This window comes from Protopterus annectens, chromosome 2.part0, assembly GCF_019279795.1.
Source record: "Protopterus annectens isolate FY-2018-M chromosome 2.part0, PAN1.0, whole genome shotgun sequence".
Classification (NCBI taxonomy): Eukaryota; Metazoa; Chordata; order Ceratodontiformes; family Protopteridae; genus Protopterus; species Protopterus annectens.
This window is the reverse complement of record NC_056728.1, coordinates 1,312,145,055-1,312,158,050: the sequence shown is the minus strand read 5'-3', so window position 1 is coordinate 1,312,158,050 and position 12,996 is coordinate 1,312,145,055. Positions and strand designations below refer to the sequence as shown.

Sequence of the window (12,996 nt, the reverse complement as noted above, 5' to 3'; positions counted from 1 at the left end):
TTTACTGGACTTATTGTTGGAACTGATTTGGTCAATGATACTATTAGCAGAGAAACATGGTTTAGCTGTACCCCCTCTTTCCAATAAAACCTCATTTTAGTTATTTCTAAAATATATGAATTGTAACCCTTCTTCTTAAACTCAGAGGTCATGTGTGTCATCCGATCAATACATTTATCAAAATCTTGGTTGTTTAACTCATGGCCACTGTTGACAGTAAGTAGAATACCATGTGTCATCCTGTTGATTCTTCATATAGTTGTTGGGCTTTGTTTTACAATTATTTTCAGGCTCTGTGAAGATTTTAATTGCACATTTGATGGTTTACTTACATGACACATATTTCTTTGCTTTCTCAAATGTTAGATCAGGTTGTTTCACAATTCATCCTTAATTCAGATGTGATCATGTTAGATCTGCATTTGAATTAATTCATTCAAAAGTTAGGAGCTAATAGAGTTTTTGTGAATAAGGTTTAGCTCCTTCTATAGTTTTGTGATACGTTTCATATCAGGATGCTGACACTAGTTGCATTATTAAAACATTTTTATATAGGAAAGTTGTATGCTTGTATTGCATGTTTAACAGTTATTTGTATTATAGTGTTGTATTGCTGTTGGTAGTAATTTATTTTTTCTTATGAATTACTGAAGTATATGTTTGTGTTTTGAAGAACTTCTGTGGAAGGAATGTCTGAGGGGGAAGGGAAAACCTCATCCGTGGCTGGAACGGGTTCTGATCCCAAGCCAGATTCTGTGTCTGTTGGCCCTGTGATTACGTCAGTCTCTCCTCCTGTAACTGTTGCAGCAGCAGTGCCTTCAGCAACGCAAGATGAGGAAGAGGAGGAAGAGAGTGAAGATGAGTCCGAGATTCTGGAAGAAAGCCCATGCGGTCGCTGGCAAAAGAGAAGAGAAGAGGTATGAATTGTGTAACCTCCTCCTTTGTATTTAAAACCATTGGAATGGTAAGAGAAAGTAGAGGGTATCAGAGTTGTGTGATTCAGTATCTTTTATTTAAAAATCTTTTTTTTTTTTTTTTTAATTTGAGCTACATTAAGTATAAGTTGCTGAGCCAGAAGTAACATGGCGAAAATGCTTATTTTGGCAATTATGAATCCACAGGTTATATGAAAATATTTGGTTTATGCTTGCTTGTTTTGTGTGTGTGTGTGTGTGTGTGTGTGTGTGTGTGTGTGTGTGTGTTTGCCCACTTCTGTCTTGTTTGGCTAATGTGTGTGTGTATATGTATGTGTGTGTGTGTATATATATATATATATATATATATATGTATATATATATATATATATATATATATATATATATATATATGTATATAAAATGTATATTCGCATGTGTACATACATAAGTGCATTAGGTTTATATATAACCTGTGTTACACATGTACATGTGTATGTATACCTATGTGTATTTCAGAAATCACAAAATCTGTGCCATGTAGAATTGCATTATGGAGTCGTTTGTATAATGTGGTCCATTTTAAAATATGGAGACTGGTTTCTATACCCCTTCTACCTTACCCCCTTTTGTCATTCATTTTTTTTTTTGAATGTTCTTTAGAGTTATGACTTGCCACTCCTTGAACTGGTAGTAAATTAGTAGTATGTCCTTCGGCTTATCCCGATTAGGGGTCGCCACAGCGGAACTCCAGTCCGCTAATGTTTGGCAATTTATTTTTACGGTGCCGAGTTGCCAGCCTGACACCCCCAACCTTCAAAGAAGGCACACCCATATATGCACCTGCCTGCATGTCTTTAGATTAGTAAAGTCATCATTTTAAAATGAGTTGAGTACACATCATGCTTGCCTGCAGTTCTCTCTTTCCATTGAAACTGTAACATGCAGAATGTGCAGCTAGAGTTTTGTCTTTTTTTTTTAAGCAGAAGGGCACAAGTAGAACATTCAAATGCTGCAGTAATCAAAATTTAATGCATTGATGTGGTTTCATATACATGCAGGACTTGATGGAAATGGGGTGTGATTGGGTGGAACCAAATGTTTTGGCTACATTTTAAGCCTGTATTATGAGCCAATTGTTTTAATGCATAGCATAAATCATGATGTTGTTTGTGCATTATTTGCACAGTTTTTGTATTGTCTATTTTAAAGTGCATTCTGTTTCTTGCCACTATAATAAACTGAGTTTCTGCACTTCTGTCTGATTCTAAATGTTGACAGTTTTTTCTTATTTAGTTATTTATTACACTTTGGGTTTCATTTTAACAGTTCCAAGTCAGAAAAGTCTCTGATGAGAGTGGAGTGTAGCCTCTTTTCTTCTGTACTGAGAATCACTGGGATAACCTTTAGAGTAAGCTTGTTGTGATTGACCAGGGAGCTGTTTTGTTTGTTACTATGCCCTGTATAGATGCAGGTGCTTAAAAATGCAGTTTTATCAAAAATAAATAAATAAAACTTCTCCTAAGAGTTCGAGCACCAGGTTTTCTTAAGGGCATTGTTCTGTGAAGTTAGACTGTGATTGTATAATGGTTAGACAGAGACGCATAGAATCCCTGGGTACCACGCCCCCTGTAACCTGGTGTATCTGTATCTGAAACCATGGATACACAATTTTCCTACTGCTTCTTTAGCAAGCTTGGTAGAAATGAACATCCTAAGACAGTGTAAAAATTGTCTCCATGTTCTCTGACAGTCAATGCATTGTTAAACAATCTGATACTGTATGTGAGAGATGCATTTATACACTGTCAGTAGAGGCAAAGCTGTCTCCTAAAGGCACCTAAAATACTAAATAGGTTGTCAGAAAATCACAACATTGCACAACACCGGTCGCTAACACTACAGGGCAAACGCACAAACCCACATATATGCTGAGAGTTTCAAAAGTATTCTACCTAAACTAAAACCTCAAAGGCCACTCAAAAGCAGTAGTGCATTGCCTAAACATAGCAGGAAGTACCACCAAGAAACCTCATCAGTGCACTACCAAAACAACATCCATCATGACACATTCAGCCTCAACTCAGTGTCTCAGTGCCTAACCTCATAAGGCAGACTACCATACAACCCAACATTTTGGTCATTGGTGTGTCTCACAGTGGAGTCTGTCTTACTCTCCAGGCTGAGCAAATTACATTCAGCTGCATATAAGGGAATCATTTTATTAATTTATTTTACATTTGTTAACCGGGAAATTCCGACTGGACCAGGTCCATTTTCAGCAGAGGCCCGGGGAGTAAAGCTCCAGCATCAAGTTATACAAGTACAGTACATCCAGCATAATACACAAAACAGGTTTCATCATGTATGCTGAGCATAGTAATATAACAAGAAATTAATAAAACACTCCAGGTAAAAGAAGGTAGAGAACATAGGTAAAAAGATAATGTCAGTTATACATTGGTAAGAGAAGAAAATATATCAAGTAAGATTCTGCAGTTAAAAGGGGTTCCTCTTACGTTATCAAAGTTCTGAAACTTCGAACACCATAAGGTCGAACCCTTATATTCGAATTGTCAGAACTTCAATAACGCTAAAAAAAAAATAAAAACACAGAATGAAGTCTTGCAAGCAGGGGGGCAAGCCCCCCCACACCCCCCACTCTTTAAATATATAACAACTCCGAGATAGCACTACAGTGCGGTAAAGGGAAATCTTCCCTTTTCGCACTGTATTGCGAACTCAGAGTTGGTATATTTAAAGAGCGGGGGATGTGGGGGGCTTGCCCCCCTGCTTGCAACAGTTAGGTAGGTTTTAGATTTATTTATTTATTTTACATTCAAATTCTTGAAACTTCGAACATCTGAGTTTGATGTTCTCAGGTTCGAGGTTTCAAGAATTCGACAACGTAATAGGGACCCGTTAAAAGTACCCTTTTAGATGACCAAGCCTACAGGGGATCAGGGATCCAGCATGTGATCAGAGAGGAGTTTGGATTTGCCAGATCATGCATGCAATCAGGCCATTGTACTACGTTGTACCTGTATAACTCTGGTTATTTGCTCCCACGTGTATTATCAGTAAGGTGTACCTCCCTGGACTACATGAAGAGAGGGGAGATGGTGGAGCTCTCAGACTGTGTCCCAGGCTGGTGTGAGCATTGCATTTTTTTTTTTTTTTTTTGTATGAGCATAGCACTGACAACACAATATCTAAAAACAGTAAATGATTTTAACAGTTGGCTCATTTTTTAAACCCCTTTATTAACTTATGTGTAGCTCTAAAATTTCCCTTCAGATAAGGCAATCCTAAACCACTTCGTATTTTGGGGAAGATTAGCTTATCCCACTTAACTCTTACCCTCTTCCCTCCCTGATAAATTCCTTCAACTTTTTATTAATTATTGTCCACAACTTCTTCTTTTGTTGTTAAAAATATACCTGATCTGTATATAAAACTAAAGGGATTAAATATTTTCATTGCTTTGATCTTATTATCCATTTTCATAAAAAAGAGCTTCCAGTTTCTCAGTTTTTGTATTATCTTTTGTTTAGTATATCCTTAGCTGCCATAACAAGCACCTTTTTAATCCACACTTATAAATACATAATCTTATCATGTCCCCATAAATATGGGAATTGCTGAATCAGTCTGTGTGTAGGTATAGGCAAAGCCAGAGAGGCACAATTACGTTGGTTTGGACATGTGCTGAGGAGGCATGCTGAGTATATTGGGAAAAAGATGCTAAGGATGAAGCTACCAGGTAACAGAAAAAGAGGAAGGCCTAAGATTAGATGTGGTGAGAGAGGACATGCAGGTTGTTGGTGTGACAGAGCAAGATGCAGAGGACAGGAAGAAATGGGTGATCTGCTGTGGTGACCCCTAACTGGAACAGCCGAAAGAAGATGATGAGTCTTTGTTTTTATCTCTATTAATTTTATGTCCTGAAAAGACTGGAAACTATCTCAATGTTCCACAACACCAAAATGTCCTTTTCTGGATTTATCAAGTACAAAATGATATCTGCAAGTAAAGCCAACTTTTCTCAATTACCATACCAGTTAAATTCTTGAATTTCTGAGGCCTTTATTTTCTTTGCCATTGTCTCTAAATGTAAAGCAAATAAAGGATAAAGAGGGCACCCTGCGTGATTCCTCTGTTCAAACACATCGTACCGAGAGGAAGCCTCCCACTTTATTACTTCCGATCCTTCATATAGCCTCTTAATTAAACTTATTGCATCGGGGAATGCAAATGCATCCATTGCCCCCCCCCCCCCCCACACACACACACACAAAAAATCCCAGCATTCTCTGTTGAATGCTTTCTTTGCATCAAGACCCACCAACAACAGCAGTATTTTCCTACATTCTGCTTCCCTCTAAATCAACATTGTTCATTCAATGGGGATGCAATATATGTCAGCGTGGAAGGATATGGATGATAGGTGCAGACCATACCTGACAAAGCACTGTGGACTATTTCTTCTAGGCTTTTGAATATTGGCTAGAATATTGTCCACCCCGTTGCCCTTTTTTTTAGATATTGTCAGCCTTATAAACCATCCACATAGCTAAATCAGCCCAGAATAATCTAAAGATGGTACTGCTTAATTCCGGGAGTCTAAAAAAAAAAATCTCCATTCCTGCAAACTGTCCTGTCCATCGAGAATGTAGTGGTCTGTGTAGTTAGAGAGATGTGGTTTAAATCTTAAAGCACCCTGACAGTGGAGTGCTATAATGATTTTGACACATTTAGACCAGCTACTTTACAGAAGGGGACAAAAGAGATGTTATAGTTTTATATAATAAGTGGTCATACCTCAAGGCTGGTTGAGTGGTATGGTGCACTTGAGCTTCGTGACATACATCCCAGCAAAAGCAAAGTATCATACTATGCCTTTATGAGCACTAGGTCCCACTCTATAACCCAAGAAACCTGTACCACTTACTTAAATGAACTGGAGTGACTATCCATTTAACCCAACATCATACACAGGCGACTTCAACAACCCCACTATAAACTGGGAAACATAAACTACCTCAGACTTGCAGGCAGAAAGATTCCGGAACTTTGTCAACACTTATGCCAGGACCAGCTAGTATGTATACCAAGTTAGGGTGCCCACATCCTTGACTTAGTCCTCACTAGCATCCTGGGAGCGTTACACACCCCTCCTCCCAGTATAATGTCCTCACTGGTTAGGTCAGACCATAAAGCTTTTTCCTTCAAAATCTTCTTCTTTCAGTGGCTCCAGTTAGGAGTCGCCACAGCGGATCACCTGATCTGAAGTAGTTACTTCATTTGATCTGCAACCTGTGGGTGTCGGATCCAACCTCGGATCCGATCCGGCAGCTTTCCAAGCTCCAAGATTCGAGCTCCTAGCTCCTCCCCTACCCATAATCCCCTACTACCAACCATATTACCTCAGATCGTTTTTTGCCGCGGCTGAAGAAGCTTCCTTGTGAAGAGCTCCTGGGTGGGTGAGATCATTGCTGGTTTTAAACCAACTTTTCATTCAAAGTTGTCGTTGTGTGTGTGTTAGTTCCCTCTTCTGCTTCTTGTGCTAGTTTTTGTTCCCTTTTCTGTTAAATTAATTAATAGTTTTATCTTCACTCCTCTCCCCCTCCTAGTGTTTGGGTGTGTGTGTGAATGATGTCAGAAGGGCCTAAGGCCATTTTTTCTAAATGTACTGAGTGTGGCCACAAGCGTTCTCCAGCTGATGGCCACACTCTAGTGCGTTTTGTGCCTGGGGGCAGCCCATTTGTCAGAGGCCTGCCAAATGTGCGCGGCCTTTAACCCCCGGGCACTTCGGGATAGGAAGTACAAGCTGATCCTGGCGGGAAAGCTCCCCCAGGAGTATGCTTCTTCTTCCTCTCCCGTTCGGGCTCCAGCTGCTTCGGCAGCTTCGGCGCCGTCTATCCCCTTAGCTCTACTCTGGACTCAACCTCCCTCATCGGGTTTGAGCTCTGGGGAAACTAGTGCCTCTTCCCTTAGAGAGAAGAGGCACAAGGATAAGGATGGACATAAGTCCCACAAAAGGCGGGCCGAATCTCATCCTTCGGCTCTGCCAGCAAAACTACTTAAGTCTCCCTCGAGGGTCTCCGGATCCCCCTCCTCTCAGCGCCGTTCGCCCTGTTTTTTGCCGGAGCCGGAGGAGGAGGATAGGTCTCCCTCCAGATTTTCGAGGCGGCCCTCCCGGCCCGCCTCTACTACTTCATCTAGGTTGACCCGAAGCATCTCCGAAGCGGATATGGATCGGATGATGCGTCTGTTCTTACAGACCCAAATGCAGATGGGGATGCTCTTGCCTCCCCCCCCTCTGGGGGGGAGTGCAGCCCCCATATTTGCCCCGATCACTCCTTCTCCGACTCGTTTTTTGGCCTCTGAGTCATCGGATCCAGGCCCTTTCGGACCCGGGGAATTGTCGGCGCCGATAGCGGTGGTCTCTTCGCCGACTATACCTTCGAGCTTGTCGGACCCGAGCTCTCGGGGCCGAGGGCTGAGCGTCGGATCCGAGGGAGTTGCTGTGTCTTTGGCGCTGTTGGCGTCTGAGCACACCTCTGCCTCGGCACCGACTGCATCGGCTCCGACCCCGATCCCTCCCTCTGATCTGAGGAGATTGCTCTCAGAGGCTTGCGAGAGTGGCTCTCCTTCGGCTTTTGAGGTAGTGGAGAGGGTACTGTCGAGGTCCTCCAGATCCCCGACCCGGGCTTCGGATCCACCCGTACCCCCACTGTATGAGGGTCTGTCTTCCATCATCCGTCCATCTGGACAGCCTGCCCAAGACCTCCAGCTAGTTCCCGTGGAGGAACAACAACCTGTGGACGAGCCCTCTTCGGACAGTCCCACCGAGGAGGTCCCTCGGAAACATCGGTGCAAAAGGAGGCACCTGGACTCCCCCGAGTCCATTACCACAGACACAGACTTAGATGATACGGAGGGTTCCCCAAGGTCACCCCCTGAAGATGTCTCCTTTGGAGACATCATGGAAATGTTGCGTATCAGAGGGGGGTGGTCAGCCCAAAAGCCCTCCCTTGATGAGTCCGTGTTCCTGGAGGCCTTTGAGGCAGGCCCATCTACCTCCTGGGTGTCCCCTCTGGCCAAACCCCTGGTGGGCTTAATTACCACCAGGGCTTGGAAGGAGCCCGACACCGTGGAGCTAATCCCTAGGCGCCCCGATAAAGTCCTCAGCCCACCCACAGATAGACCGTCTTGGGCCAAAGGAACCCCCGTTGATGCTATGTTGGTGGCGGTGGCCACCAAGAAAGAACTTGCGCAGGAGAGTTCTTCGGTTCACCCGCCGGATAAGGAATCTCGAGTGCTTGACCGGATTGGGAAGCGGATGTTTGCTTCAGCGACCTTTTCCATAAGGGCGCTGAACTATATGGCACATACCATTAGGCTACAGCGAGACTTGATTAAAGAATACGCTGCAGCCCCCCCGGAGTCCATGTCGGTCCCAGACAAAAAGGTTTTTGAGACTCGAATGGCCACTCTAAAATCCATCTCCAGTACATCTATGCGGCTTCTCTCCCATGCAACGGAGGGAGCCGCTAGAGCTAGCGGAGCCGGGGTCGTCTTGCGACGTCTCTCCTGGCTCCGTCTGTGCGACTTCACGGACCCCTTCAAGGCGTCCTTCACGAACGCCCCTTTTGACTGTTCTGCCTTGCTTGACAAAACTGTTCGCGAAACGCTGGTCCAAAGCGAAAAGGACGGGAAGATGCTGTCTGCCGTCGGAGTCCGCTTCTCTAATCCCCAAAGATCCTTCTCCAGGAATCAGAGGGGACAAAAGAAGCTGTGGTTCCGTAAGTCTCAGCAAATCCCATCCTGCTGCAGACCACTCGTCCTTTAGAGGCAGAGGAGGACAAGGTGGACGCAGGCCCAGAGGCAGAGGGGGGGCCACGTAATTTCGGGTCTAGAGAACCTTTCTTGGACAGACCCGTGCAACAGCCCTGAGGGCTTGCCCGACTGTCCCTCTCTGGAGGCAGTCGGGGGGCGATTGTCGGAGCACCTGTCAAACTGGGAGTCCCTTACAACAGATCGATGGGTGCTCCGGATCATATCCAGAGGTTACTCCATTCCATTCATAAACCATCCCCCCCAAACCCAGACGTCTCCCCGATGTCCCACCCGATCAGAGGGAGGCAGCGGCTTTGGAGATTTCAAAGCTGCTAAGAAAAAGAGCCATCCAGCCCGTCCCCCCAGATCAGTCTGGATTGGGTTATTACTCCAGGTTCTTTTTGGTGCCAAAGAAAACGGGGGACCTCAGACCCATCTTAGACCTTTCCGCCATGAACCTGTTCATACCCAAGGAAAAGTTCTGGATGGTCACTCTCAAATCAATTCTCCCCTACTGCTGGAGAACGACTGGATGTGCTCGCTAGACCTCAAGGATGTGTATTACCACATATTAATGGACAGACGATCCAGGAGGTTCCTCCGCTTCCGGCTCGAAGCCAGTCATTATCAATTCAGGGTTCTTCCATTCGGCCTCACCTCAGCCCCCAGAGTGTTCACCAAGGTCATGGCAGTGGTTGCAGCCCACCTGAGACTTCAGGGCATTCAGATCTTCCCTTACCTAGACGAATGGCTCCTCACCGCGACCAACAGGCATCAGCTCTGTGTGGCGAGAGATTATGCTCTGTCTCTGGCCCACAACCTAGGCATCTCAGTGAACGAGCAGAAATCCTGCCTGTGCCCCACTCAAGCCCTAGAATTCATAGGGGCCAGGTTAGATGCACGAATCTCCAAAGTTGTTCTAACGTCAGTCAGGCTGAACAGCTTGTCGTTTCAGGTGTTAGCCCTTTTTCGGAGCCCTGCTCCTCCAGCGGAGTTAGTCCTGAGGGCACTGGGGTCTATGTCAGCAGCGATCGGTCTCTCTCCATGCCCATCTGCGAATGTGCATATTACAATGGACCCTTCAAGTCCAATGGTCCCTGTCGTTCCACCCATTATGCATGCCAATACCCCTGAGCAGGGTGTGCAGGGACTCCCTTCTGTGGTGGTTACAGGCACAGGAACTCAGAGAAGGAAGACCCTTTGTGATTCCCCCGGTCAAAGCCACGTTGACCACGGACGCTTCTTGCCTCGGGTGGGGGGGCATTGTTCAGGCAGATCCGTTCAAGGCACGTGGACTTCCCTAGAGACCGCATTGCATATCAACGTCCTAGAGATGAGGGCGGTGCTTTTGGCGTTGCAAGCTCTCCACGACCTTCTTCCCATAGGGACTATTGCAATCCAGACGGACAACATGTCAGTAGTCTGGTATATAAACAAACAAGGAGGGACCAGATCTTATCCCCTGTGTCGAGAAGCCATGAGAGTGTGGGAATGGACGATTTCCACCAACCGCTTTCTGATAGCAACGCACATTCCGGGAAGGTCCAACATATTAGCGGACAAGCTAAGTCGAGTGTTCCTCACTCCATATGAGTGGTCTCTGAATCCATCTGTTGCGAAGCAGATCTTCCACAAATGGGGTCAGCCTCGCTGCGACCTTTTCGCTTCTCCTTTAAACACAAAATGCAGTGAGTACTTCGCGATAGTTCCCCCCCCAGAGACGCTCTAGTCCATGCTTGGCCTCCCGGACTCCTTTATGCTTACCCCCCCCTCCCACTTATGATGAAATTCATCCAGAAAGCCTGTCGGTTGGGGAGCAGAGCTATCCTCATAGCCCCATTCTGGCCTCGACAGATCTGGTTCCCCTTTCTGCGGTCTCACAGTGTGGCTTCCCCATGGATTCTGGATCCCAGTCCAGACCTAATCTTGCACCCAGCGAGATGCCATACCCCAAACCTGGTCAATCTCAAACTTGCTGCTTGGTTGATCCAGTTCCATTAATGGCTAGGACTCCTGGTATCTCTTCCCCCGTTAAGGCCATTCTGGTGGCGGCTCATAAACCATCTACCAGGAAACCTTACAACAGTAAATGGAAACATTTTTCCGTCTGGGCCAAAGATAAAGAATTGGACCCATTTACTGTCCCTATTCCGACTATTCTGGACTTCCTTTCCCTGCTTTTTAGACAGGGAGCAAGTGCCTCCACAGTTAAGGTGCAGTTGGCGGCCATCTCCCATTTTCACGTAGGGGACGGCATAGGCTCCTTAGCATCTACAAAGTTGTGCAAAACCTTCTTAAGAGGCGTTTTTCTTTTGAGACCACCTGTCAAGACTGTGGTTCCCCCGTGGGATCTCACTCTGGTCTTACAAGCCTTAACGAGACCACCTTTTGAGCCTGCGGCCTCTGTTCCATTGAAGTTCTTGTCTTGGAAAACGGCTTTCTTAGTGGCTATTACTTCAGCCAAGAAGGTTTCAGAATTACAAGCTCTGTGTATCAAACCTCCGTACCTTATCTTTCACAAAGATAGAGTGTCCCTCAGGACTAACCCGTCTTTCTTGCCTAAGGTGGCTACAGAATCAAACATTAATCAATCAATAAATCTTCCTGTATTTTTCCCAAATTTTCACAACTAAAGGCGAATACACGTTGCACAAATTGGATGTACACAGACAACTGCGTTTTTACTTGCACAGGACTAGAGAGTTTCGCAAGTCAGACCAGTTGTTTGTTTCTTATGCAAAATCAGCCATGGGCAAGGCAAGTGCTAAAGTGACTGTAGCAAATTGGATCTGTCCGTGCATTATGCTGAGATACACTTCATCTGGGAAGCAAGCTCCGGTTGGCGTCCGTGCTCATTCCACAAGATCTGTAGCTACCTCAACAGCCTTTTGGTCTAGGGTTCCAGTAGACGATATTTGTTCAGCAGCTACCTGGTCCTCATCTCATACGTTCATTTCTCATTACAAACTGGATATGATTTCCAGGAGTAGGGTTTCTTTTGGCTCCGCGGTGCTTCGGAATATCCTTCCGTAAGGACCACCCAGGTTCTTATAGGTTAGCTGGGGACTCTGTCCCACAGGTTGCAGATCAAATGAAGTAACTATTTCAGATAAAGAAGTTATGTACTCACCATAACATTCCATCTGAGTAGATACTTCATTTGTCTGCAACCGACCCCCCCCTGCCATCCCCCGAACCTCGGGAATTTTTCTGATCATTCGGAGTTGGTTTCTGTCTCGAGTTGGTGAGGCAAAAAAAACGATCTGAGGTAATATGGTTGGTAGTAGGGGATTATGGGCAGGGGGGAGGAGCTAGGAGCTCGAATCTTGGAGCTTGGAAAGCTGCCGGATCGGATCCGAGGTCGGATCCGACACCCACAGGTTGCAGGCAAATTAAGTATCTACTCAGATGGAATGTTATGGTGAGTACATAACTTCTTTTTTCCATTTCTTCCTTTCCTCTGCATCTTGCTCTGTCATACCAACCACCTGCATGTCCTCTCTCACCACATCCATGAACCTTATCTTAGGCCTTCCTCTTTTCCTGTTACCTGGCAGCTTCATCCTTAGCATCTTTTTCCCCAGTATACTCTGCATCCTTCCTCTGCACATGTCCAAACCAACGTAATCTTGCCTCTCTGGATTTGTCGCCAAACTTTCCAACCTGGGCTGACCCTCTAATATACTTATTCCTAATCCTGTCCACCCTCGTCACACCCAGTGCAAATCTTAACATCTTTAACTCTGCCACGTCCAGCTCTGACTCCTGTCTTTTTGTCAATGCCACTGTCTCCAACCCAGATAACTTAGCTGGCCTCATTACCCCCTTGTAGACCTTCCCTTTAACTCTTACTGGTACTCATTTGTCACAAATCACTCCTGACACTCTTCTCCACCCTCTCCAGCCTGCCTGTACTCTCTTCTTCACCTCTCTTCCACACTCACCATTACTCTGAACTGTTGATCCCAAGTATTTAAACTCATCCACCTCTACTCCCTGCATCTTCACCATTCCTCTGTCCTCCCTCTCATTCACACGCACATATTCTGTCTTAGTCCTGCTGACCTTCATTCCTCTTCTCTCTAGAGCATATCTCCACCTCTCCAGGGTCTCCTCCACCTGTTCCCTGCAGATCACAATGTCATCTGCAAGCATCATAGTCCACGGGGACTCCTGTCTGTCAACCTGTCCATCACCATTGCAAATAAGAAAGGGCTCAGAGCTGATCCTTGATGTAATC

At 45.4% G+C, this 12,996-nt stretch overlaps 1 protein-coding gene across 4 annotated transcripts in view; it reads left to right on the top strand.

Moving 5' to 3' along the window:
- NRBP1 (nuclear receptor binding protein 1) overlaps positions 1-12,996 on the top strand; it is a 1,787,342-nt gene that overhangs the window by 147,125 nt on the left and 1,627,221 nt on the right. For all 4 annotated transcript variants that reach the window (XM_044061499.1, XM_044061500.1, XM_044061497.1 and 1 more), the window contains exon 2: positions 674-917. In XM_044061499.1, the coding sequence (XP_043917434.1) occupies positions 690-917 (228 nt within the window). In that variant the 5' untranslated portion in view covers positions 674-689. The remainder of the gene's footprint in view (positions 1-673; positions 918-12,996) is intronic.